At 41.0% G+C, this 27,594-nt stretch overlaps 1 protein-coding gene across 1 annotated transcript; it reads left to right on the top strand.

Annotated features, from left to right (window-relative positions):
• Positions 1-3,991: 3,991 nt before the first annotated feature.
• Positions 3,992-27,571, top strand: LOC114874504 (BTB/POZ domain-containing protein KCTD1). The gene is made up of 5 exons (XM_029183837.2): positions 3,992-4,196; positions 17,599-17,682; positions 18,162-18,365; positions 25,959-26,164; positions 26,333-27,571. Exons 2-5 carry the CDS (start codon positions 17,654-17,656, stop codon positions 26,839-26,841), a joined length of 948 nt encoding a protein of 315 aa, XP_029039670.1. The 5' UTR covers positions 3,992-4,196; positions 17,599-17,653; the 3' UTR covers positions 26,842-27,571.
• Positions 27,572-27,594: the final 23 nt, after the last annotated feature.

The following is a 27,594-nucleotide window of genomic DNA, read 5'->3' as shown; positions in this document are numbered from 1 at the left end:
AAGGATTCAGTCAGCCTCCTCGAGGACTCGGTGCACAATGATCGTCGTTAACTCAGCGACCGACAGGGAAAGCGTTGTTTAACGCTCAATAGACTGTCCATACTCTCAATTAATTAACAGATTAAAATGACTAACGGTCAGGAGGTACGATTTTTACCACCTTTCCATGGAATACCGAAAGGTACGTTCGCGTAGGAGCAGCAATATTCTTGATTACGAGGAGGACCCGATAAGCCTCGAATAAAGTATCAGTTTTCAGTGGGCCGTATCAAGGCGCGAGATTTTATAGCGACGTTTCTCAATTCTCGTACACCCACCGGTTTCGCGGTGAATTTTCCATCCTGTATTTGCATATCAATGAAAAGCTACGTGCACGTGCGCGCGTAGGAATACGTCTTCGATTTAATTGCCACGGCTCGCGCGGATGACGTGCCGGCTCTGATATAAAATAAAATTCTATCCGCGAGGATGGAGGGTGGAGGAGGAGAGGACAGATAAAGAAACGAAGAAAAGAGACGTAGCCGAAGCAAGCGAGACATTCGCCTTGGGCAGAACACGACCCGTTTCAAAGACACGTAGGGCCAAACCAGAGGGCAAAGGGGAGAAGGGAATGGCTTCTCCCTAAAATATGTGGACCCACGGGCAACACTCGGACTCTCCTCGTTACATCCTGCTGAAACGCCTCGGGGTTATACTGGTCCGCCATGCCGCCAGTCTGTATATCGTATGATACAAAAACATCACATTATTTTCTTCTTTCTTCATCGTGAATCGTACCCTTCTATCCTCTTCTCTATCTCTTTTCTTGCTCTTCTCCGCGAACGAACGCCCCGAGGCATGTGACCACCATTATACTTTGCCTTCCTACTCCATCCCGACCTCGTCCTCTTCGTTTTCCACCTACTACTTCGTCGCTTCCACTTCGTATACCTCTTCTTCATCGCGAGGATCATGGATTCGTCGAAGGATTCAGAGATCATCGTCGCGAGATTAATTATCCTCGCGACAGAAGATGTTATTTATTAGATATCTCATTTTGTTATTTTAATTTTTCATTTGGAATTTCCTTAAATGCCAGAGAATTTGCATTAGCCTTGCTTTTGGCGATATGCTAAAATGCTTAATAATTCTTAATTTGAAGAAGGGTTAAAATATCCGCTCTAGATCCCTCTCTGACCCAATTACAAATAAATTACAATTCGTGCAAACATTGATCCTCGTAAGTGGATCTAGCAAACGGGACACGAACGGATCACCGTTCGATTTCACGAATCTTGAAACGTGAAGCAACAAGGATTCCTCGCAACGGGGTGCTGAATCTTTTTTATAGTTTCGCTTCGCTGATTGATTGTCCGAAGAGCAAAAACATACAAATGGCATCAACGAGATGATTCAGACGGATAACATTGTACGATCTTTCTTTCCAAGTGCGAAGAGACGAATGTATCACGAACCATCGAATCAACTACTGTCCCATAGTGATGGATCGATCGATCCTTCCTCTCGATCGCCACATTCCCTGATAGATTTCAGTCGTGAGATTAGAGGAATGGAAAAGAGCAGACGAAGTTCGTCTAGGAACGATTGCATCGTGCTTTCACTCGTCGCGTTATCTTTCTAATGGACTAAAAGGAACACCGTTTACCGCTAGTTTCAAGGAATCTCGTGTATCCACGCAAATTTATTACCCACTTTGCTATTCAACTTTTCACTTGGACTAATAGATCGATGGTTATGTAGCTGCAATATTCATCGAAAGATAACATTCCTGGAGAACCTGATATTTAACTTACATACACGTTTCAGGTGATTAGAAATACTCGAGTAGCATTTAAATCTCCTCTCGTTAAAATTAATTGTTTAATTTTTTTAAATTAAAAATAATTTTTATCTGGAAGTACAGTAATGGAATTTCATTCTTTCTCTTTATTCTACTTATTTACGCGTTAGTAAAAAAAAAACAACTTTCGTAATCAGTTCCCAACAGTTCCATAATTTTACCCTAATGGTAAACTTTCATCTCCACAGTAAAAGCGTACAGATCCCATAGTTGCCTCTTTCGAAATCTGACTTTCAAAATGGTCATTACCAGCGGATCAACCGAGTACTTGCTCCAGGAGCTTTTAAACGCCTGTCGATTAGCAGTCTCTCGATCAAGAAGAGTGCTCCAGCACCGTAATCAACACTGTCAATTCTCGACTTATCGTTCCAACGAAACGTCCGGCAATTTCTTCGAAATCCCTTCTGATCGAAAAAAAATCCGACGGACCGATATTTCCTTAATGCACTCTGTCGATTTCATCGCGAATCCAGAAGGCCTCGATTAGCGGATAAAATCGAGGTCTCGGACGAGCGCAAAAAGCGGAACGACAAAAACGAATCCGTGAACATTGGCCATCGTTTATATAGAAAGTTGAAATTTCGTTTCTCGAAGTTATCAACGAATGCTTTGAGTTGGTAGAAAAGAAAGAGAGAGAAAAAAAAATGAATCGCCGTCTATGAGCGCAACACCCATGGATTTTGACGTAAAATGGCTGGTACACTCGCGTCACTTTGTCCCTGACGAAGTTAGCGTTTACGTATGCGAGCAGCATCGTCCGGTGGGTTTGGAAGTGCCCGAGGCATTCTGGAACGATGTTGTCGGCCGTGGCCGTTTTAGCCCCGGGGCAACTGGAATACGACAGACACCAGGGCCGAGCCGAGCCGAGCCCAAGCTTCCTTCCCTTTATATCGGCCCTCGCCAACTGCCCCATTATTCTCGATGGCCGATGGCCAATCGTATCGGCCAAGTACCAACTGTAACTTTACGAGCACGAGGTCTGCGTCGTGTAGGTCCGTTTGGAAAAGCTCCAGATGCGGTGCAAACGCGCATCCGTTTCGATCGTTCTTCACCTGTGCTATTTATCTTCCGTTTTCCTTCGACGTGACTTTGTTTTTCCATGATGAATCGGACAATAATGAACAGGGAACGTTGGATAATTCATTATAGCATGCATAGAGATGAAGAGGTAAATGAACGGATGTCTGGTATAACGTGCATACTAAACATCTCATTAGTTAACTCGAACGAGGATTCATAAATTATTGCTATTATTATAACGTGAAGTGTGAGCGGTGTATAAACGACAGACTCATAGATAGTGCCGTTTATCTAATTTGTTTATCGGACGAATTATTTCTGAAGTGGATAAATTACTTGTATGAGATTAATCAAAAATAGAAACACTAAAAAGAATCTAACAAAAGTGGGTATTTGGAGGGAATTTTATTAAAAATGTTACATAGAAAATCAAGTAGCAATTCGACGAAGATCAAACTTCTCATACTTGAAGAGCATCAAAGTCCGCTCGAAGGGGTTAATGAAAAATGCCCGCGGAGCTGCGTAACGATCGAAGAAGCGTAGAAGAAGAACAAAAGCATAGGAACGCGATAATCTAAACGAAAGAAGGTTAGATCCCTTTTCGAAAGAGATCGAATCGAGGCGGCCGCGATACCTCGGGCGGCCAACAGGATGAAGTTGTTGTGTCGTTGATTAAATTTCATTTGCATCGCGGCAAAGTTGCGTCCCGGCGATCTAGCTAGTTGGATCGAGTGGAAATTACACGGTGAATACGACGTAGGAAATCCTCGAACGCCAGAGGGATCCGACGAGGATCGATCGTTGTTGAAGCGAGACTAATTAACGCTGGAGAAAAGAAGAAGAAGAAAAAAAAAATGGTACGTCGTTGAAAATAATCATAATAATAATGACGATGATAATGGTGGATATCGAGTTGACCGGAGGGCGTGGACGGGGTTGCGAAGCCAATTGACACACGGTGGAATAGGGTGACCTCGGGGGTGAAGAGGATTGCCAGCTCAGGGCGCTTACCAGAACGCCTTAGGGTGCTCGAGCTCGGTTGGGTGATCGCGGCGCGGCGTGGTGGGGGAAGTAGCGCGAACGGTCTGACACCGAGGGAGCCGCTTCAGTTCTACTGAAGCCGCGGTGACGCGCGGCTCGCGTTCTGTTTACCTGTCGTCTGAAAACACGTGAACCGTGACCACGTGGATCTGTGTGGGTGACACAGCGGCACGAATTGACGCGGTGACTTCCGGAAAGTGGTGTATTACTATTTTGTGCGGAGACTGGTGTTTTGGATCTCGACAACCGTGGACACGAAAACAACCGTCAACCTGGAGCCCACGTGCCAGAAACGGTGAGTGTTGACATATTTATTTTATTGTTCGTTAGAATGCGATATCAGATGAATTTATATTTAATTGAAAATTATCAAATTATTAGAATATTTTTGAAACTCTTTAGATCGCATTCTAGAGACATGTTTATATTTATATTTTGTTTATATCAAGTAGAGTATAGTGGTACCTCGGTATACGTCTACTTTGGAATACGTCCTGTTTGGACATGACAAATTTTGCTTGGTATACGACATAAATTTTTTCTGTGAATTTTGCGTCATTTTTAAATAATTATCTTAGAGAAAAAATTAAATTAATAATCAGTTATATTAGGAGTTGATGTATTATTAACTGACTGATGTAACTGACTGATCATGTAACAAAATATGGAAATGGTTGGTTTGGTATAAGTCCGAACATCAGGAACGGATTAAGGTCGTATACCGAGGTACCATGTATTTACTTGGGGTACTCGAGTACCCCAATCTATACATTTCACTTTTGTATATTTCTAATAATTATAAATCATTAAGAAGTGAAGAAAAACTAGATCATTTGCGAATAATGAATCTGCATGGTAATTAGAAACTCGCAGCACCACTCGTTCACTCATAATTTATCTAATTACTCGCTTTACTTCCGATTGAAATTTAATGTAGCCAGTCGTGATTAGAAGATAACAAAGTTACTTTGCTTTTCTTTTATTCGGTTTAACGAGGCTAAATACGTCCTTTGGTTAAACTTTATGCAACCACTCGTAGCTTTCACGTGTCGAATCTTTCTCTCCTGATTCTGATAGAGAGCAACGGCTTTACATACTTTATTAGACAAACTTCGAATGATTATACAAAAAAAGCGAAACCAGGGAAAAAATTGTACGTGTATATTCATGGTGATTTCCTCGAATCATAGTGTCGAAATGTTGCGTGACAAATCGACGTCTGTTCACGAACGTGGAAACGAAATAGCCGTTAATTAAGTCGCCGGGAAGCCGTCGAAGTTTAAAATGTCCTCGTAATGACAGCCCGCCACGCGAAATGACAGTCGAAACGAATTGATCCTGATTTCGAGCGAGTCCACCGCTCGGTAATATCCGTGTTCCCCTTTGATTGTATGTGAGATTTTTAAATTGCAAGGTGCTCGCGAGCAAGAAAACGGATGTTGAAAATATTGAATGTAATTGAAATGAAATGCATAAAATTCTCAGAGGTCTTATGATTGCACCTTGCAAGTCAATTTCACACCTTTTTTCTCTCGATAATTCACGTGGCTTTACCTTATGTTACTTTTTACGGATTCGCTTCCGTTTTACTATTAAAATGAATTTTAATTAAAGTCAATAATAATTGAAATTTCTATCAAGTATATAAAGTAACTTTCCTTTTAGTAATTTGCAAGCGTTGAGAACACTTTCTTTCGCAAACAAATTTGTTGCATTTTATTGCAACAAAGTGCAATATGCACTTTCACGTGAAGAAAAGATTATAATTGATTTGCAATATTTCAGTGCGCTTACTTGCTCATTCTCAGAAAACTGAAGTTACAATGGAATTGCTCAATCCCAAGTTACATTCCATCATCATCGAACAATGCTTATGATCAATTATGCATTTCACGTTCTTTGCAATGACATATCGTGTCGCGACACGCGGAATCCGCTTTCGAGAGTTAATACAGTCCTGCAATAACTCGACACGAGGCTCTCCCGTTAGTTCAGGATACTTAAGCGATTTGCAGTACGTGTTTGACCCGATATCGCTTTTTAGAAATATCAATAATGAATAAATGTCAATTCAATTCTTCCCGCGTAAACATTCCCGCCATAGACCTATATGTATGGAATCCTCACCCTTATCTTGTTCTTCTCCCTGGGGATATCTACGGGGAAGGACAAGAACCCGGGATGTCACCATTTTTCCTGTTGAAACCTGATTTGATCGCGAGTGTGCTTTCTTCCAATCCTGACAAATATCAAACATCAATTTTCTCTTAAAACATCATAAATCTCGGATCTCGACATTCCTTTCAACGCGTAACGATGACGATGAATAAATCACGCGCTCCTAACTATCTTTCCTCGAAGAACCAATATAAAATCATATTTACACCGAGACCAAGCATGTAAAATCACGGACATAAATTTGGCCCTTTTTACAATCACTTTCCGGTGGAAATTTCAGGTAAAATCATGAAAAGTTTCGTGATTATCCGGCGTTTACAAGAAGCGTCCGCGCGGTTACAAGCTCTTCAATTTTCTCGCGTGACGCGATCGGAGAATTACGATCGAAGCGTATCAAGCGAGGCTCGTCCGCTTTGATCAGCTTGCGACACGCGGCTCGCGCGACGATGCTCGTGCAGAGCAACGTTCCAGTTCGTTAAGGCTCGCTCGCTATCTGAAATAATTATTGGCCTGTCATCTTGGGACGTGCATCCGTGACAAAGCGAGGTAACGGTTCGCTTGGATGCCCACGCAGCATCGTAGGAAACACGTTTTCTCTCGAAAGCGTGGCAGAAAATGACGAAAGTCCCGGGAACGCGATTTATCTTCTGCCATGCGAAACGACGTGTTTTCCGCGTCGGGAACGCGCGCGTCCCTTTATCATCCTCCATTAATTTCATTACCGGCCAACAACCGAGACCGTGGTCTTATTAGAAAATGAACCCCATGAGCTTCTAGTTATTACTGCATGCAGACCCCCTTTTTAACCCATCAATATAGATTTTGATTTTTTAGGAAAATTTTCTCATTTTAATTGATAATATCAAGTTCCCTTATCAGGTTCCATTAATTTCGTTGCGTGCAATAACCGATATAGTGATCCTCAGTAGTTGTAATTTTGTTTTTAATCTTTCAATATATATTTTCATTTTTATACAAATTCTTTTAATTCTAATTAATAATTTCAATTACCTTTATTGGCATTCATTAATTTCATGAGGGTCGTAGTTTTATTATAAAAGAAATCTCGTGAGTTGTAGTTTTACTTCCTATTATCATTACATGGAGATTACTTCTAATTAATTAGTACCCATTAATTTGATTGCGATCAACTAATCAGATCGTAATCTTATTACAAAGCAATTTGTATAAGTTGAAATGCAGGTATCTTGTAGTTATTACAGTATGTAAATTACTTCATTTTTAATTGATTGATAGCAATTTTTAACTGATACTAATTGATCATCTGGGATTCCTGTATTAGCGCCTATTAATTTCCTAAAGTGTAATATTCGAGTAATTGGTGTCTCAATATAATGTGATTAAATAATTATTAGAAGAAAATGGAACAAAAATTTTGAGTATCATGCTAATAATATAAAGTAAAAAATTCAAAGGGTAAATTAGAAAATTAATTATCCGTATCTTCAATATTAAAAATCTCTGTGTCTAACCACACACGTCCGCTTCCACTGCGCCAGTCACCGTATCAATCCCCCACAGAATCAATTATTCATTTCAGTCGAAAAATCTCCCAAAATCCGAACTGTCGATTACATTAACTTTTGTTCAAAAACACGTGAAATTTCTCACACAATGGAGATCAACTTTCTCGACTGGACGTTCCCGAACCAAGTCTACTCTCTAATTAGCAATGACGCAACTGTCGATTATATTCTCCTTCGATCACAAAAGAACATTCTCCCTTTCATTTCTTATATACCAATCTCAACTTGGATGGATACTACAATCTATAGATGATACCCGAGAAAGAACAAGTTGAGGTAAAGGCAGAAAGAAAAACTGGCGGAGGGAAAACAGAGGGTGAGAGGAGTCTATAACGATTGGATTTCCGGCGGGATACGCAGCTGGTTTGAAATAACAGCTGGAATTTCATGATACCCGCGCGTCGCCTCGGAATCGAGGAAAAACACGAGGAGAGACGATGGTGGAAACTTTTCGAAGCGGTTACAGGCGCCTCTTCTAGCTAGCTAGTCGACGCGTACTGATAGCAAGCGAAGAAGGAAGAGAAACAGGCCAGGATAGAGAAGGAGGCGTGAAGAGAGGAGGGATACACCACCGGCAGCGTTTTAGAGAACGGATGTGGAAGGGATGTGGACTCTGTGGAAATTGTGCTGGGGTAGGAAAACCGGGGGTTGGAAACTGACCCGGGGGATCGCCGCGGGCGTAGACGAGCTCTGCAGTTGCCGTAATTAGAACCGAGCGCCGCGGGTGTTTAGCTGCAGGCTGACGAGTCTCCTGCGGACCGAAATTATTCATGAACCACCGCCACCCAAGGCGAAATTTTCCCGTAAATATTTTCCCTTGTCCGAGATGTCGGGGCCACGCGTGTACGAGTGAACAGACGCTCTTTGTGTCTATCTGTCTGTCTATCTGTACACCGAGGAGTTAGCTATGATCTAGTTTGCTACGATGTCCATTTTTTCTTTCTTGAGGTGTTGATGAATTATGTTCTATGGTTTTATATGGGGCGAGGTTATGATAAGGTTTTTTGTTCATTGAATGAGGAGATTTAACAAGGATGGATGATTTATGCTCGGTAAAAGGTAATCAGTTTCCATCAATTTTTAATTTTAATTCACTTTTTTTCTATTTACTCAATGAAGTTGAGAAGAAAACAGACCATAAAAGACAATATCCGTGATTAAGCTGAAATGAAAGTACAACCTGAACGATCGTTACAGGGTACCTACTTAATGAGCGCGATCACGGGCTGATTTTTATCGTCGGTATCGCAATAAACCAATTTCTTACTCTATCAATCGTGTTTTACGATCGATGTAAATCGAATAGGAACGTTACCGTGGCCTTATTTCGAATTTTACATGGTGTACCAGCCTTAACGTTGGTTGGATAACAAGAACACGCCCATTTAATTATCATGTATCTCGATAAGGATTCGATAAAATTTCAATACGGTGCAATTAAATCGATCGAGCGTTATTAATAAATCAATTTACGAGTTAAATTACGATCCCCTCCTATCGAAATTACCATGAAAGTTCAACGCGAATAAGTTTCTCGCATAGTGCAATTCGCTTGGAGAATTACAAAACTCGAACTTCTGATGGATTCTAACCGAGGCTTCTAGTTGGCAGAAAATCAGGACCACCAACGAAGCTACATTCTCCGCTCTTTATCCAATCAATTAATTATCTCGTGCCATCCCACCACTGATCCTTCGCGAATCGATTGATCTTCCATCGATGGTGGCTCGATTTCTTTTAACGTTTGATAATTATTCGAATAATTTGAAGAAAATTGTATCAATCATGGTGTCCACTGACTTTGGAGTCCAAGTTTAACCGAAGCAAATATCATCAATCTAATTATTTAATAAAAGCGTTAAAATAATTAACATAATCATCTGATAAAAGCTTTAGAATATTCAATAATTTATTTGAAATTACAAAATTCACTAGACGAACGGACACTATGATTGATATTGTACATCAAGGGGGTGGATTTATCTCTTCTTAGAAATCAGGTGGCAAAGAAATGCTGACGAAGCTACGGCTCCGGGAAAAGGCGCGAGATAATCGTGGAAAGATCTATCGCGACGGCGCATAAAACGCATACAGAGAGAACAGAGTTGGCGCGATGCGTGTTGCAACAGGCGTGTGTTGCGTCGCATGAAATTCCAATCTCGGCCAGTTTCAATCCTGCGCGCCACGTCTCGGTCAGAGTTTCCGTCTCGTAGGGTAAGTAGGTGAGCAAGTGGTGGGAATAGGCGAGGATGAAATGGAGCAAGACATGCATTGGCGCGTGTCGGGAGTGCCTTCTCGGCCTCTCCACGGGCTTGTGCAGACCGAAGCGTGTTACGTGGGCAGCTCCAAGCGGCAATCGCTCCTAGCTAGATAGATAGCTATTCGAAATGTTCAAACAGACGAATTATGTATCTATTTTTCATTTCTGAATAAACGAATTTATATTCTGCTTTTCTAAGTTCACCCTTGAAGAGCAGCACTCTCCATGGTCCGCCATCCGAGAGTTAAATAATGACAAATTTGTGTTTGATCAGTAGGATTGATCGCCCTAATTACTCTTTCAACTATCAATTTTCAACCCGTACACGCAACATGAATGAAATAAAAAATGTTTTTCCTCTCGCGTAATGGATGAATGGGACAACTCGGTCGGTGATGTATCGCGGCTTAATTGAAGCTCCTCTAAACGGGAATTAAGCGACAAGGCAATGGTGCTTTGAAAGGATGAGCAGAACTACGTGCCAGGCCATGGCATCGATAAATTTCAAGCTACCTCTGTAGAAGTGTTCGTGGCGACTGTGAACGCAAGCCAAACCGGTCGGCACGCGCTTCGACCATCCACAATCGAAGCTCGTGTATGCAGCAAAGAAAAGGAACCACCTTTTCTTGCTGCTCCTTTTACTCGTCCCCCTTTTCGTTTCTTTTTTTCTCCTCTTCTCCTCCTGTTACCCTTACCATCGCTTTCTTCCCCCTGTTCCTTCGGGGGCCCCCCTTTTTATTTGCGCAACCTTATACGGGTAATCGTCGGGACAATTGAACACGCGATCGTCTCTCGCTTCTTCGAGTTACAGCTTCGGTGACATTACGTTTCTCGGTGCTGTTCAATTCCCTTTTTTTTTTTCTCGCTGTACTTTCCTTTTGCGGCTGGCACACGCCGCCATTGACATTTCAACTCCGCTTCGAGCTATGCCCCTTTGAGCGGGTTTCAACGATATTGTGACAGATGTTTGCGTGTAACCGACGCTTTGATTCGAAGACGCGCGTGTTTCGAATTTCGCGCTGGAATTTGGAAAGTGAACGTGACTGAAATTCTTAGGCTGAGTCGACGTTTTATGGTAAATTGATGTACATTTGCATTTTTGCGAATGCACCGATGCACCGATGCACTTATGAAAAAAATAATGCAAGTGGATTATCAAATTTATTAAATAATAGAAAATTTGTCTTGTCTAAATTTACTTGGAACAGAATTGATCCACTTATGTCTGACTAGGTATGGCTGTTTCTACTGTATATTAGGACTACAAATTCTGATCTTCAAATATTACAATAATTTTTTTAATTCATTCTATCCATAATTTATAAGCAATTACTAAGTGTTACATTGCAAATAATGTTTATAACTCAAATACTTTAACAAAGTTTAGCCACCTGTTTTTCACCTGAAGTTTCCACAAGAAACTTCGCTCCTATCCTTTGATCATAATTAACCCGAAAAACCGAGGCTACCTGCAGATAAAATTCCATGCTCGTCGAAAAAATATCGCTGTAACCCAATTACCTTCTCAACGGTACGTTTAATCCAACCACCTTCATCGTCATCATTTTACATCCTCCTCCTCGACTTTCGACCCACGATCATGCTCTACACACGACACCTTCTCATCCTGTTCTCCATCCTCTTCCTCCTCCTCCTCCTCCTCTTCTTCTTCTTCTTCTTCTTCATTACACCACGTCCTTCTGGCTCACAGAACTAACTCGTAAGAAGACTTCATCTATCTTGCGAAAGCACCGCCGCTTATTAAACCCGGTAATAACTACCGTGATGTTCCCGGCCGATCTTCAATCAGCAGATCTAACGAGTTACTCGCGGAATGGCGGATGTGGGTTAGCACGAAAGCTAGGCAAAGAAGATTCCACCAAGGACGTTCGTCGACGAACGTCCTCGAGGAAAACTAGGTACACGCGTTGGGTGGTCCCTTTTTTTTTCTTTCTTTCTCCGACAATTCGTTGCTCTCCATTTTATACACGATCTTCGACCTAATTTCCCGAGACACTCGGATCACCCGCGGCGTTTGTGCAGGATGATATTGCGTTACCGGAAGCGCGTCAGTTTATAGCGCGTTTCAACACCGAGGATTTTTCTTCGAATGATAAATTATCGTTGCACCTGGGAAGTCGTTTGAATTGTCTGCAGTTGCAACGAGTGCAACACGATTTCCTGCTTTTAATGCCAGGGTCACAAGTTGATTCGGTCACCGACGTAAACTCGTGTATCGCGTTAATTTCAAGCAGTCGTAAATCTTCAAGAGCCACATGCGTCATCGATAAATGGAACGATCATAGAGACATTAACGACTCTGAGTGGATCGTAAAGCGTCTCTTCGGCGTAGAAATTACCTGGTGAACCGTCGTTAAAACACGCTATAGCTTCTCGATAGAAATTTTTACTTTAGATCAATTGTCGTGGGAATAGTAACACGATCGAACTGTTCGTGTTCTATACGCATTCGTACATCGGTTCAGCGACGCGTGAAAACGATCAGGATCTTCGTTTTTGCGAGAGTTCTTGCTGTTCCGGTTGTCGTCTCTGGAATCGCGTTGGAATGTACTCGATCGAACGAATTTATCGTCGATGCTGGTTAACCGACTCTCTCAGGTGTTGGAACACGGTAAAATCGTGTTGAAAGGATCAATCGTTTCCCGTTCGCCGTCCGGGAAGATTTCTCTTTATGATTTGTGGAACTCGAAATGGTAATAAGTCGAATTTATCTTAATAAAGTGGCTCGCCCAGTCAGGTTACCTTGACGCTTTTACCGAGACGCTTCGTATAATATAAAAGCGACCATTTTATATCCTCGATTGAAAAATAACATTATTTTTTAATTCCATTTAAACATTAACAAAGATTCTCTTGCGCAAATATGATTTAAAAAGAAATATTAATCGATTCCATTAAAAGCTAACGTAATCAATTTTTTTCCACCAAATTTTTTCAATCATTCTCCAATGAAAATGTCGCATGACGTTGTATAAATAAAAGCGTGACTATAATTTTTACATGGTTAAATCACCGGTGGAACACGAGCGTGCAAATCGATGTAAATCGAGTGTAAATTGAGATTTCCTTTAAGGATGCGATTAAAATGTTGGATGCCTCCTAGCCTGGAGCTTAGTAAAAGACATGCTCGATTAAAATCTTGCCGCTAATTAAACTCGAACGTTGGACAAAAAACGCTGAATCAACGACGGGATCGAAGCTGCAACCTTAAACAACGAGGTACCGGCCTCTCGTTTTGCTTGCGAAGCAAAGTAGAGATGCGGTAGTTTGGATAAATATTTATATAAGAGGCTCGTACGAATGGGGCATAAATATAGAAGGATAAGGACAAGAACACCAGACAAGTATTCATTATTATGCTGCCTCTTCACAGTTGTCTCAACCTCTTTCGTACGACTCTCTGGTTTTATGACTCGTTCAGACAGAAACTATTGTATTCAGATATATAAAATTCATGATATTATAATTAAATTGTAAGTGGGAAAAATAAGAATGTAAATCTGGATTTTCATATTTATTTTAATAATAAATACATCATTTACAGTGGTGAAGCAAATTTTTAAATACTATCCATATTACGCAATGCATAGTTAAAAAACATTGGTAATAATATTAGTCCAACTAATCTGCATCTCCGTATTCTTGACGACCTTTCGACCAACGTGATTCTCCTGTTGGTCGAGAAAAAAAGATCTCGGTTCCAGAGGTACTAGAGAAGTCCCGACTTCTGGCATTAACGTGGCCTCAGGCGTTTTAAATAATACTATTCGCGAAAGAAAATGAGGCATTTTCGAATTTGCATCAGCAATGGCCCCGAGCTATCAGTGTCCTCAGTGTTCTTCGAGTAAGTACCAGTCGGCGAGACAAGGCATTCTTATACACAAGTGCCCTGAAACGATTCCAACGAGACTGCATGAACCGTGCATATATGCACCACCTAAATTCGAATTATTTGCAATGACTATAACTTTTTTAATGATAGTAACAGAGGGTTGTTTCAATCCTCCTGTCGGCAACTTAGGGTCTCAGGTTTCCCTATCGATATTAATTTCCTTTTAACAATTTTTTTCATTCTTCTGAAAATATTGTCAGATCATTTAGAATCTCCATTCTGTGCATACTTTTGCATCGATTCAAGCTTTCGAAATTCAAGTATCATAATTGGCCACCTGGGTTAATCGTTTTATCAATTACCTTGAAGGCTGACCCCGGAAAGCATCGGGGAATAAACGAAAGCCTTCGATCTTTCAACGAACCTTAATTAACCCTACATTTCCATAAAAATCCGCTTAACACATAACGACAGCTTCTGTCGTACGTACTGGTAATCTGACAAAATAATCAACCGACATGATTCATTTGACATGTAAAAAAGGAATTTGAATTCTGAAGACCGAGTGTCTTCAAGATTTTCACGTGCCACGGCGCGGTTTAGAGAAACGCGCGGTCGATCGACTAGAAACAGGGAAATTTGCATAGAACAACTGCTCCAGGCGGTTCGATGTCCACGTAAACTTATCGGACTTCTAGTTTGCGACGACGTACACGCGCTGAGGACACGCGCGTGTCCTTAGAACGTGTTAGACCCCTTCTCGTTATTGCCTTAGGCGACGCTCATCTTGGCACATGTACACACAGCTGATCGCTTTAAACAGCCTGCTTCATACTTTGCACACCACTGTTCAGAGAGATCTAACAAAATAATTTCAACGAAATTTTCATGAAAAAAGAATTAATTCTTCTTGTATTTTGTATGGTCTGACCACTGCTGTCTGAATCTACTTACGCGCCTAGTCGGAGTTTTAATTGATCTAATAATCATCAGTAATTGGCTTCACGAATCTGTTTTAATTGAATAATTATAAAGGATCAAAAGAGAGAAAATTTCTATTTTTCTATAAATAAAAAATAAGACTGTCTTTCACCTATATAGAATATTGGAGTAGAAATACAACAGCTTATGAAATATTAAATAATAAAGATTACGTTTTACGTACTAAAGCATGAAATTAGGTATCCGTAAATTTACGATTCTTAAAGCGAGATAGTAATAACTTAATGGATTTTCTTTAGCCCGTCGTAAAATGCGTATTAAACCTGCTATTTGCTATTATCCTTTTATTTACTAATTGCAAAATTCTGAAGTATTCAAAAGAGTTATCTAACAAATTACTATCGTTACGTTGCTCTTTCACTTTCCTCGACCAGTTTCTTCTCTTTCTTCCTATTCTATCTGGACGCTATCAATAACACTAGCTGCGTTGATGTAATAAAAGCAATTTAATCTCTGTTTTTACGTAACTGCAGAAATGACACTGCAGCAAACATTTGCGATTTACCTTTCCCAGATATTAGATTGGAAGCTAAAGTCGGATCGAGTGTAGTGTGTGTCGTTTCGATAATAATTGACCCTGCTCGGATCGTTCTTACTCGCGATTTGCCGTGCAATTATGATGTAGGTTAATTACGAGTACATTCATACATGTATCTATATTAGTGGAATCTACATACGTTAATCGATTGCCTAAAGGCATTCCAAGGATAATGTTTGTTACACTGATCGATGCAAAATTCCCATAAATCGCGTGTATTTCAAAGTGAAATTGGTTTAAATAGAACAGGAAATTAGGATTCAATTTAACAATGAATTAAATTTAAAAAAAATGATTGAATAGAAATAAGGTATTGGTTATCAACTCGTTCTGTTACCATTCCCCAATAATACCCACAGGAGTCTCCATAATCCCTACACCCACGATTCTTTCCACATAACTTCACACCCTCAAACGCAACCCTATACGTCCCCCTTGGAGATTTATCGTCGGCCCGGTTGCACTTGCGGCGTCAATTAAAATATATGGGGCAAGCATCCAAATAAACAGCCTCGCCACGTTCCTCTGTTATTCCACATTCATAAACGTCCACGAGAGACCATGGATTCGCCCCAGGCTACCAACACGGCCGTTGTTGCTCTCTGCAACGCATACACCTTAACTCGTTACGTATGATCTCAGATTTCTTATTTTAAATAAGAAAAATTATCAAGGTGCCATTTATTATTTAAAAGTAAGAATTGTTCTAGTTTCAAGGGGACGAATCACTCTGAAGCACCCCCAAGAATAGGCAAATTTTAGACATTTCTTTTATAATTAATTAGGAAACAAATAGCTCTGATCTTCTTAGAGAATATAAATGTAAATTTCAATTTTATATTCCAATTTTTAGAAAATAATACTATTACAAAATGGCAAAGTTATTAAAAATCCTTTCCGTTGGAATATTGATTACTATATCGCGTAAACGATCGTTTGAAATATTATTTTTGGACTTAGTTGCAAAGATATTCTATGCAACCAAACGTAACTTGCGACGACCGCAACGCGAATTGCTCGACGATCTCGAAGAGCAACGAAGAAAAGATTCTGCATCGCGTATCGCGTTGTTCCTGCGGCGATCTTGGTATACCACGGACGAGAAGAAGAAGAAGAAAAGGAGGAGAAAAGAGAAACCAGTCCCCTTGGCGTACCTTAGTCCTCATCGAACGTCGCAACGAAGTCCGGCTTACAGGCTGAAAATAAATATCGTGGCCGGCGACGACGACGACGACGAGAACCTTCTTTCCTTCTCGAGTTTCGTGGTCGATGGTACTTCCACCGGGTTCTTTAATACCCCCACGGTACACAGCCTCGTATTTATTGGGGTTTATACGGCGATGGTTAACGTTACCACGTCTTGCAATGATTTATGCCCTCGAAAGCTAGTTGGGATTCGTGGTTCGGGGTAAGATGATTGATTCCCTGCCACGATATGGTTCTTGTAAATTATTTTGTAAAATATATAGGAAGAAATTTATATTTTTGTAGAAGCACAGGATTATTATAGTTTCTTAGACAACATTTCATTAAAATGGGGTAATAGGAATAGAGGGTAAGAAGGGTAAAAAGGAAAACTTTCTTCTATTTCATAATTTTAAACAATTTTATTTGACAAATTCTAAAAAATACAAGATTCTTCAACCAAAAGCAACAAAACGAAGCGGGGGCTGAGGAACGAAGCATAGAATGTGTACATAGGCTAGAAACGAGTACAGTCTCTCTTTGAAGGAAACCGACCCTTCGAATTTTCTCATTGGTCGGACCACAACGAGTTTGGTTTTCCTCGTTAAATATTGTTCTACCGTTAATTGCCTTATTAATACGTATGTATGAAAATGACCGAGGAAGGTACGGCGTGCGTGTGGGCCGGTACGGAAAGCCGGTCCGAGGCGTTCCGGATCGACGGCTCGACCGAAAACAATGCCCTGCTAAATCAGCCTTATCGTCGCGACCAGGAGGATCGATAAATTAAATCGAGCCCCGGTCGTGGTTGAAATCGGCCCGCGAGCGCGACCTCGTTAGAGGGAAAGTTCCAAGTTAATGTCAGGAACGAGCGAGCGAAATTTCGACTTCTAAATGGCAGCTGCGAACGTTCGTCCTGACGTTTCCACCGTTTAGAAGGAAAAATCCCGGGAAATGCGAGTTTTTACGTACCTTTTGCGATGGAACAGTTTGTAAGAGAGTGAAGTTGATTCGTGATTTGCAAGGATTCTATTGCTATAAGTTAAAATTACAAATTTTTCTATTTATTATTATAAGGATATTATAGTATATTTTCTATAGATACTATTACATTGCATGGAATTTTAATTACAGACGGAAATGTGAGGCCGACGGAAAGGAGGCGAAGGCGGAGCTGACACAACGCAATATGTTCCCTAGCGCTCAAATTAAAATGAGGTAAATGAACCTAAGGTTTAATGTACAATTTTTAAACGGAAGAGTTTTATGTATTGCAAAAATAATTTTAAAAAAAAGAAAACATGAAAATGATAATTGGGCCTCTCTCCATGGTCCGCCGTACAATAGTTATGAATTTCTTATAAATATCTCTTTATTACTATCATATCTACAAAAATTGTTACAAATAATGAAATATTATAAAGGAAAGACGATAAGGATCGAGTGAAGAAAGTTCCTTACTTCTTTCAATGAATAATATCTATCAATTTTATAAAAAATTTCATTGAAGGATCGTAAAAAAGACCAAAATTTCCAATTTTACGATCTCATTAAATTTCACTACGTTGCTGAATTACCAGTTTTCTCGTTATCTCCTTTCTTCATCGTTCTTCCTGAATTGTCGAAGCACGAGCTTCGAAGGCTCGTAGAAGGAACAGGGGCCTGATGGTGGCTAATGTCGAAAGTATCTTTGTCAGATTGCTGTCGCCAAGCAGTTCGCCGGCCACGTCGCCCACAATGTCGAATTCCTCGTCGCCGACGCCACCGACGCCGGCTGCACCGGCGTACAACCAGAAGATGACCGGGATACCGTGCGTGGCGGCTGCATCCAGGTACACGGCGCCGGTCCACATCGACGTAGGCGGCACCATATACACGTCCTCTCTCGAAACGTTAACCAAGTAAGTGCACGAACACTTTGTAATCCATGGAAACTCGTTAACACTTCGAAAGCTACGAGATCAAGCGCCCAACCGTCGGACTAATTTATTACGCGAGAGGAAAAGTGAAATCAGCGATAATGAACGTGTGATAGACATTTTTACGAACGACTTAAACCGCTTGCTCGTTCGGGAAAGTTGAAATCGGTCCTCTGATCTGTCGTCCGCCATTAGAATATCGCAGTTGATCGAACATAGGGAAATGAGTTAATCCCGCGTGATTGATTAGATTTTGTTTCACGTTAAATGAAAATTGAAACGTTCCGATCCATCGAAGGAAAACCGGAATTTCAATCGTAAAACGAACGTATGATAATTTTGGAAAGTCACGAACGAGTGGGAAGTTAAGATCGGATATGATTAAACAAGCAATAAATGTATCTCAAGACTTACTTTCACTGAGCGTGAATAATATGACTCGTTTCAAAGACACCGATATATTTCTCAAATCATAAATGTTCCCTCGTAAATTTGAATAGGAGAGAACCAATTATATTTATAAAATATACAATTTTTATTATTTAACGAAATGAAATTTTATTAAGAATTTGAGTTAGTCTTTCCGTCAAAATTACTTTTATCATCCATATGGAGGTAGATTAGACGGATCGTTATGCGAGAGAGTAGAAAGGGAGCGTGATGGCCAAATCGCGGAAACGTGACCATCGACAACGCTCCAGGATGTTCGTAGAGATATTCTACGAACATATCGCTCGCAATCAGGCACACCGTTACCATGGCCGCCAGTGTCCAAAGGCTATTTGCGGTATTCCCGTGTACTTTATGCATAAAAGAGACGTAAACGTGAAAGCCCCAACTATGCTTTGCGAACAGACGCTAATCTCGAGCGGATGAAATCCAGTCCCGCCGGTCCACGGTTCGTTCGATCGACGAAAATCCGTTGAAATCTTGACGAGAGGCAAACGATGCCACTAATCATCGATTCGAGGCAGGTAGCTCGATTTAACGTACACCTTTTGCTCGTCTTTTAACGATCACCTCCGTCATTGGCCAACTGTTGCGCGTACAGGCAGAAGCTGTTTGATAAATCTCGTCGATCGGGATGGTAATAAATTACCAGCCATACAGCAATCAAATCCATCGTGTTTGATAATGAATACGAGATAGGCTTCCGCTTTTTTTTTCTTCTTTCCTCTTAACCTTTTCGTGACGATCGCGTTGAACGTTACAAATGCTACCGTCGTAAGGAGGTTCAGGTATTAGATGCACGATGAACGGAGACCCGAGGCTGATATTTTAGATTTTGAGAATTTAATTATCTACTTAGATTTTGCAAAATATATTTTACAAACACAAGGATATTAATTTATAATTTTAAAAGAATAGCGTAAAATTTAGAAAATGAATATAATGTGAAATAGGAAATGAAATTATAATTAGGGCTCTCCCTGGTCCGCCATCGTAGGGTTAATTTCTGCAAGTGAAATATTAAATCATAATTAAATTATATCATAATTTATCAATCCATTTAAGGAAGAATTTATAAGAATTCCAAGAGTCTAAAGGGGTTAACTTAGGTATAATTTATAAGGCAATTTAAGAATTAATCAATTTTGCGGAGAAAACAGTTCCGCTTGGTTGCTCTCACGCAGCACAGTGATAAAACGATTCAATGGTCGGAGCAATACAGTTACACAGGAACATCTCGCGATATATTCATGCCGATGCTCGTTACGATCACACGCTAACTAACTTCGACATGGATGGATATCTCGGTGCCTCGATCGACGAGAAGAAACGTTAGTTACATTTGAACAGAATCGGTTGGAGAACCGCGAGTATTCGCGAGAAAGTTAATTCTAATTGGCAAACAGGAGGCCCCTCGTTGTCGTCGAATAACGTTAACGGGAACGTTAACCGATTTACTGAATCTCGGCTTCGATTTCAACCACCAGGAGGCTTCGGAAGATTTACGAGACGATCCCGTTAGACGAATCGGCCCCTCGAAACAATGGATCGAGAGAAATCGTGGTCGATCCACCCACTCGAACGGTACCCCTGTGATATTTCAATTTTATGGAGAAATAAAGGTCGACAGCGGGATATTAGAATCAATTAGGAGATTCTTAATTGCGTAACGCGGTCGGTTCCCTTCAATTTATATCAATTATCTGATAACGCTGCCAATAAAGTATGAAGATAAGGGCGGTAGCTTCGAGCTGGCTAAAAAAGGAGAGACGAGATCGCGATTCGAATGGATAAATGGATATTCGTTAAGCTGTTAATTGGACATGATAAGTTAAATCATCGTTCAACTGCACTGAATAAGGTTGTTGCATGTTAAATGGGCGATTTCGAAATATCAGAAGTCTGATACGATTCGATGACATAAAAGTATTACAAAATGGTACTTGTGGTATATCAAATCAAAGCTTAAAGTTTGCTGAAAATTGCTACATAAATGGTTTATCAATATTCTTAGTACAAAATGAATAATTAACAATTACAGTAAGCAATGATAGATTTCTGAACTTCTAACTTTTGTATGAAATATCTCATGAAGTATTACTTTCTCTACCATTATTCCTTTCAAAAAAGCGAAGTTACCCTTCGTATCTCCTCTGAGCCTCCACTTACAAAAGAATTAATTACTTCTACAATTATAGAATTCAAATAAAATTGATTTTATCAGGGAATTACTAAAATAATTTTCTCTCTATCGATGAAATCACCTGATCGACAATTTAAAATGCATATTTAATCGAGCTACCGGGGCATGAGTCAGTTTTTAATCGATCTCCTGACCGGACGTAATCGTTCGTATCAATTTTATTAATCGTCGTGAAAGGTCGAAGATAAGTATACCGATTTGTAACAGCAGTTCGAGAAGGAAAGCTGTGGATATCGTAGAAAACCGGACAACCTCTCCGCCATCTCCGACACGCTCGATTGCACCTTCCCCATTACACACGGTCGACCTTATTGTTTTGTCGAAAGTACCACGAGATTGCTGTCCGTTCGATCGTATCGAAACGAACGTAGGAAAAGTCGCGAGACCAGACTCGTTTCGATCCCACTGTGCCCGAGATCGTGGGTCGTTTATGCTACCGTCTTACACCCGATCGTTTTCTGCTCGTTAAACGTTCATTTTCTCTCGTATAGTAGGATTATTTTATTATAGAAATTTTATATATAGAAAATAATAAGAAATTCATTCGGGCAAAACAATGAAAAAGTAACATTTTACCATTTCAATTTTTTTAATTTTATTGCAAAGGAATTAATTAACAGCATTATAATAACAAGTGCATATAGGAGAACAAGAGGTTGGCCAATACAAAATCGCTTTGTCAGAGTTGAGCAAATTGTCCCAGGATGAAGGGTAAGGAAACGAGGACTCGCTGAAACCTCCACGGGATAGCCTGAGGGCGTTGCTAAGTCTTCGCCAGGACTCTCCGAGCCGGCAGGATGATGGACGATGTTTTAGGGATTACGTGATACCGGAAGCACAAACTAATGATCGGTAGTTACGTCAATCCTGAAAACGTCTAACGGAAAACTACTGCTTGACCGTGAGATTAATGCGTTTTAAACCGAGATGCATCTTGCAACGAAATCTATCTAAATTGATGCATAAAAAGTTGTGGGTAAAAAATGATAATTCAGCTCGCGATGATAGTTTTATCACGGTATTATCATTCGATTAATTTAGTATCGTATTCTGTTTGAAAATAGAACCATTTGTATGCTCGTTTTTATACTATTACCGTTCTTTATTGCTTGATTTAGCGGCAGTTTCGAGCAAACGATCGGGAACATTTCCCTGGTTAACTGACTCGCGGCTCGTATCCTTATCCACGCACGATCACGCCGCTCGATCATTATTATTATTGCTGTCCATTGTCGTTCGTTTCTCGAAGACCGGTGTATAAATTCTCGTAGGTGTCTCGACTTGAGAAACGACTATCTTCGATGCGATCTTCGCCGATGCCGTTATACGCGTCGACGATGATTTAGCTGGCGTAAATCAATTTCATGAGTAACACGGGGGAACGCGAAAGGTGGGGCTTCCTTTGGCAACCGTTCCAATATCAATTTTACCAGATATATTCCGAAACGTTGTATATTCTTCGGTTGATCTAATCGAACGAACAGTATCTCGTATCTGTCGATGTATTTAGAAATTTTCTCGTTCGCTCTGACACTGTTTCTATCCAACCATTGATTTGCAACTGTATATTTTAAACGGATTTGTTTGGATGCAATTTCAATAGAACGACTAGCATTTGAAACTGCAATTTGCCCTGCGTTTAATGGGTGAAAGGTGCAACTTACTTATCATACAATACACTGTACTACGATACCATTGCGACCCGAGGACTTTTACTGCCTTTCACGCGACGATTGGACTAACAAGTAACTATTGCGGATAAAATGACCGATTTATTCATAGAACACTTTCTACAGCTATAATAATATTCTAAAAGAATATACGTTTTACTCTTCAAGGGTCGATCACATTTGACTCAGAGCTTTTTAATTTAACCCTCGGACGACGGACCATGGAGAGAGCCTTATATATATTTTATAAGTTTGGGTTACGATTGACCTAGACTCCACTGTTTAAGAGTTAATATACCTTCGATCGAATTTTCTAATACTAAAAAGAAATGAATAGAGTGTTAATTCAATCGGAATAATTAATTAATTAATCTAATTCACACCTATGCGAGAAGAAGTAAATCTTCAGGAACTAAACCTTGATTCAAATAACTCGTTCACGTATTCACATAATCAGGGTCGTATAAAAGCAGTCACGAATTGCGTACACACATATGTATGTGTGTATATTTATGTGCGAAGCAAAACAAGAGCAGGAATCTGAGTGATGTGAGCCGATCGTTTAGCGTTTTCCCATAGCGAGTGGATCTGACCCGGGATCGGACCTCGGTCGGTCGGTGGGCCCAAGAAATCGCCTGGGGTAATCACGCCGTTCTTCCTCCGCCCCTGGTACCGTTTCCTCCCCCGCACATACACCCTTTCCGCGCCATGATTCCCCACAGACAACGCGTTCTTTGCCTGCGAGCATCATATATCCACCTTTACCTTCCCTTTTGTTCCTCTTCGATGCTTTCTCACTTTTTTTCAACTCTCTATCCACCACCATCGTTTCTCTTCCCTGTTACTTCGACCTTACTTCTTCTTCTTCTTCTTCTTCTTCTTCGTCATCCTCTTCACGGTTCAGTTTGGATCGATCTTGCTCTGTCAGACTCTATTGTACGCTTTGATAAAGGAAACGAGCGGTCAAAAGATGATGGTTTTATTTGTGAAGACATTGATTTGATTTAATCGCTTGAATACCATTATTATCTAGAGGTTACTATGTTGTCGGGGGTCATCGGTGATCGACGTTCGAAATTTTGTATCGTGTTATAATAATGTGAGGTAATAAATTGAAAGGACAATTAATTCTCTATCGAAAGTATAAAAATGTTAGGAGCAGCCAATATTCGATAACGTTCTTTCCAAGGGTTGAATTTCTGACACAGTATCCATAGAATTTTCATTTTCTCGTTGCACGGTCTCGAGTTTCGCGAGGTACCGTCGAAAAGAGCGAGAACCAGAGAGAAATACGACGATCCTTTCGTAGTATACACGTATATATAAGCGTCGTCCCACCTACCCCGGGGTGTCTTCTCTTTCTCTGTCTCGTCCGCTAAAGTCAGATCGCCCACGGGCTCCAGCGGGCCGTCGTTATTATATGTTATCGCCATGGAAGGTATGGGAACCGGCCCGAGGGGGCACCGGATACCTACGTCGGTATTTCCCCCTCGTTGTGCCATAACGCACCGTCGAGAGATACACGAAGAACCGACTCTCCAACCTCTTTCTCTCCTTTCATTCTCTTTTCCTATGTGCTCGTTCTCTTGCCGGCCTTCGTCTTTAGCACAATCTCGTCCTCTTTGTCCTTCTCGTCCTTTTTCCAGGCCACTCGTCTATTATATGCTAAATTACGACGACCTTCGGCTCGCGCACGCAGAATCGTGCTGAGAGCGGTATCAAAAAGTGCATCCGACCACTATCTCTTGGTACTCGATGATGAAATTATAGAAAGGGTTCGAATTCTGTTGCATTTAATCAAAAATTGTAATTTCAATTTTGGTGTAATATCACACTGTATCAAAATGCAATTCCCAGATTATATCGAGCGCAGAGGAACGCAACAAGAATAGTGCAACTCGATCGGCGATGCAACGCGACGTGAAACGCGCTCGAAAATGTCACGGGCACTTTCTAAAGCCAAGCCGGAAAAGGTGGCACGGTTCGACGTCAGCCATCTGCATATCCGCGTTCATTAAGTCATTGACTTTATCGAGTTAACGCGGTGACTGTCGCAGTAGATACGATCGTATTAAAACTTAAGAATATCAAGTATTATTAATATCATTATACGCGTTCCACGTTAAATTCTCCCACAACTAAAAGGGTTAATCCTCGTTTTCTCTTCGTTTCCACGCTTCTTCCGTTTCCCCCCTCGCGCTCGTCCTTTCTCCGTCCCGAAACGTATCCGTTCCAGCAGCTTTCACGAAAATGATAGCAGCTTCGTCTTCTCCCGCGGCACGATAACCGGAATAAAGAGATGAAATTCGAGGCCAGTGATGACGAGATAATCGATCGTTGCCACGGGATTAAGCGATCGAAATCGCGCGCGTAATAAGCAACCCTTCGAAAGTACTTCGATAGTTATCTCTGCTTTGTACTTCGTATCTTCATTTCAACGGCGCCTGCGTCGAAAGACTTTTCACTTGCGACCCCTCCGTTCCTCGAACAAATTTCCATTACACTTTTCGTCGATCCAATAAAATATGAAATTTTACCGGTTCGATGATGCCGCGGTCTTTACTTAGCGGCAAATTCATTCACGACAAAATGTATAACATGTACGCTTTACAACGTGACGTTAATCGGTCCTCCGCGTCCGGTGATCATCAATTAAAGCGGAACCGCAGAGCTGGTGGGGTTGGTTAAAAATTTCGGCTCGAAACAGGTGCAGCTAGCTCTGTAACTTGGAGCGATTTCGACAGGTGATCAGCAACACAGACACCTGCTCCCGTCTCAACGAGACCTCGTCAATGCGAAAGCGTAATTTATATGTCGCTACACGCGGAACATCCGATAGCCTCCAGTAACTGTTTAACGATTCATCGATCGACAAGATTTAAAATGATGCGAAAGACCGTGATGATACAAGCTTACGAATGACAATGTTTTGTTCGAGGAATCCCAGAAGGCAGATTTTGAATCTGACCCACCGTATAACACGGTAGAAACGAGTCTTTTTATTATAAATTCTTATTCAGAGGCTAAAGTGTCAGGTAGCAGAAAATGTTAAACATAGACGTATCCAACAAGAATGATATGTGGCGAAGTTAAAGTTGACAGTCGAGATTCTTAAATGCGATAAACTTCGTGACTTTGCAATTTCTCTATCTTGATTAAGCAATTTGTCTGGACAGAGCTTGAAAGAAACGAATGTTTCCAGTTGATATGCATTCAAGAACGTATGATGACCATTCGAATGTCTGTTCGCAGATACCCGGAATCGAGGCTAGCGAAATTATTCAATGGCAGTATCCCGATCGTTTTGGACTCTTTGAAGCAGCACTACTTCATCGACAGGGACGGAGGTATGTTCAGACACATCTTGAACTTCATGAGGAATTCCCGTCTACTGATACCGGACAATTTCGCCGATTTGGATCTGTTACTCGAGGAAGCGCGATACTTTGACATCGCACGTAAGTGAAACTCTTATTATTTTCATTATAGTGTAGGAGAGGGGAGAAAAAGGCGTTTCGTCTCGGGATTATCTATCAGACTTGTTACTGACACTGATACTTTATTGAGTATGAATCATACATTTTATATAATTAATGACTCTTGTGATCTTATATGATTTGTTGCAGCGATGTGCAGGCAGCTGGAACAAATGAAGAAGGAGCGTATAAAGAACGGTTCCACGACGACGACGACGATGTCGTCCTCTTCCCCGAGTCCTCCGCCGACAAACCAACAGGGTGCTCGTGGTACCAGTTGCACCAGCGTGCCCTGTAACCGGGATTCCGAGAAGATCCGCGGCAACGAGGCGAATTGTAGCTACGAATGCGTTGCTCTTCATGTCAGCCCCGATTTAGGGGAAAGGGTGATGCTGTCGGGTGGTCGCGCGTTGCTCGACGAGGTGTTCCCGGAAACGACCCAGGCGGTGATCGACGCCAGGTCGGGTGTTGCTTGGCATCAACAGGACACTCGTCACGTGATCAGGTTCCCGTTAAACGGCTACTGCAAACTGAATTCCGTTCAGGCCATCACCAGGCTTCTGAACGCCGGTTTCCGTGTAGTGGCCAGCAACGGAGGCGGTGTAGAGGGTCAACAATTCTCGGAGTACCTGTTCGTTCGACAGGCCGTCAACACCTGACGGAACAACGCGCACCAGCGCAAAACGAGCTCGAGGACGATCCGTTGTCTTCAACGGGAACACGATCCCGAGTGAGTTGTCCAGGAGAACCCTTCAAGACTGCCTCGCGAACGATCGTGGATCCAGGATGTTACGACTAATGGAGCTAGCCGTGGTGTTGTAGTACCAGCTTCCCTGGAAGATCTCGAGAGATGCAGTAGAATTTTATTTATTCAAACGTCGAGAGGGATAAGATGGTTTGAATAACTGGGATGTTGAGACGGTGGAAAGAGTTGATGTACTTGTTATTAGTAGAGACTTCCGGGTGGTTATACTTGGAGAATTATTCTGATGTTTCGTTGATATTACCGTTAGATTCATCAGGGGTGATAATTGATATTGTACTAAGTAATTCGTAATCGAACTCCACTGATACTTTCTTCAAATTATATTTTAACAAATCCAACTTTCTTTGCTCGAGTCTTATGCAGTCCCGAGTTCTCGTAATTCGACTACGTATAAGGTTACAGAGTTACGATCAGCAAAATTACCGTTAAAATCGTTGCAGTATATTTTTATGAAAATCAGCCCGAGGAACATAATCTTCTGGATAATGTGTCGTGGAACGGTTATTAAGCTCGTGACCCACTTATGCATATAAGAACTCTTTATTAAATAAGGTGTACCTATATGTATTTAAATGCCATACTAATTACTGTAAATACCGCGAATAAACGTGTATCTATATCTATATATATATATGATATATATAAA

The sequence above is a fragment of the Osmia bicornis genome, chromosome 5, assembly GCF_907164935.1.
Source record: "Osmia bicornis bicornis chromosome 5, iOsmBic2.1, whole genome shotgun sequence".
NCBI classification, from domain to species: Eukaryota; Metazoa; Arthropoda; class Insecta; order Hymenoptera; family Megachilidae; genus Osmia; species Osmia bicornis.
Note: the sequence above shows the minus strand (reverse complement) of the source record. Positions and strands in the feature narration are given on the sequence as shown.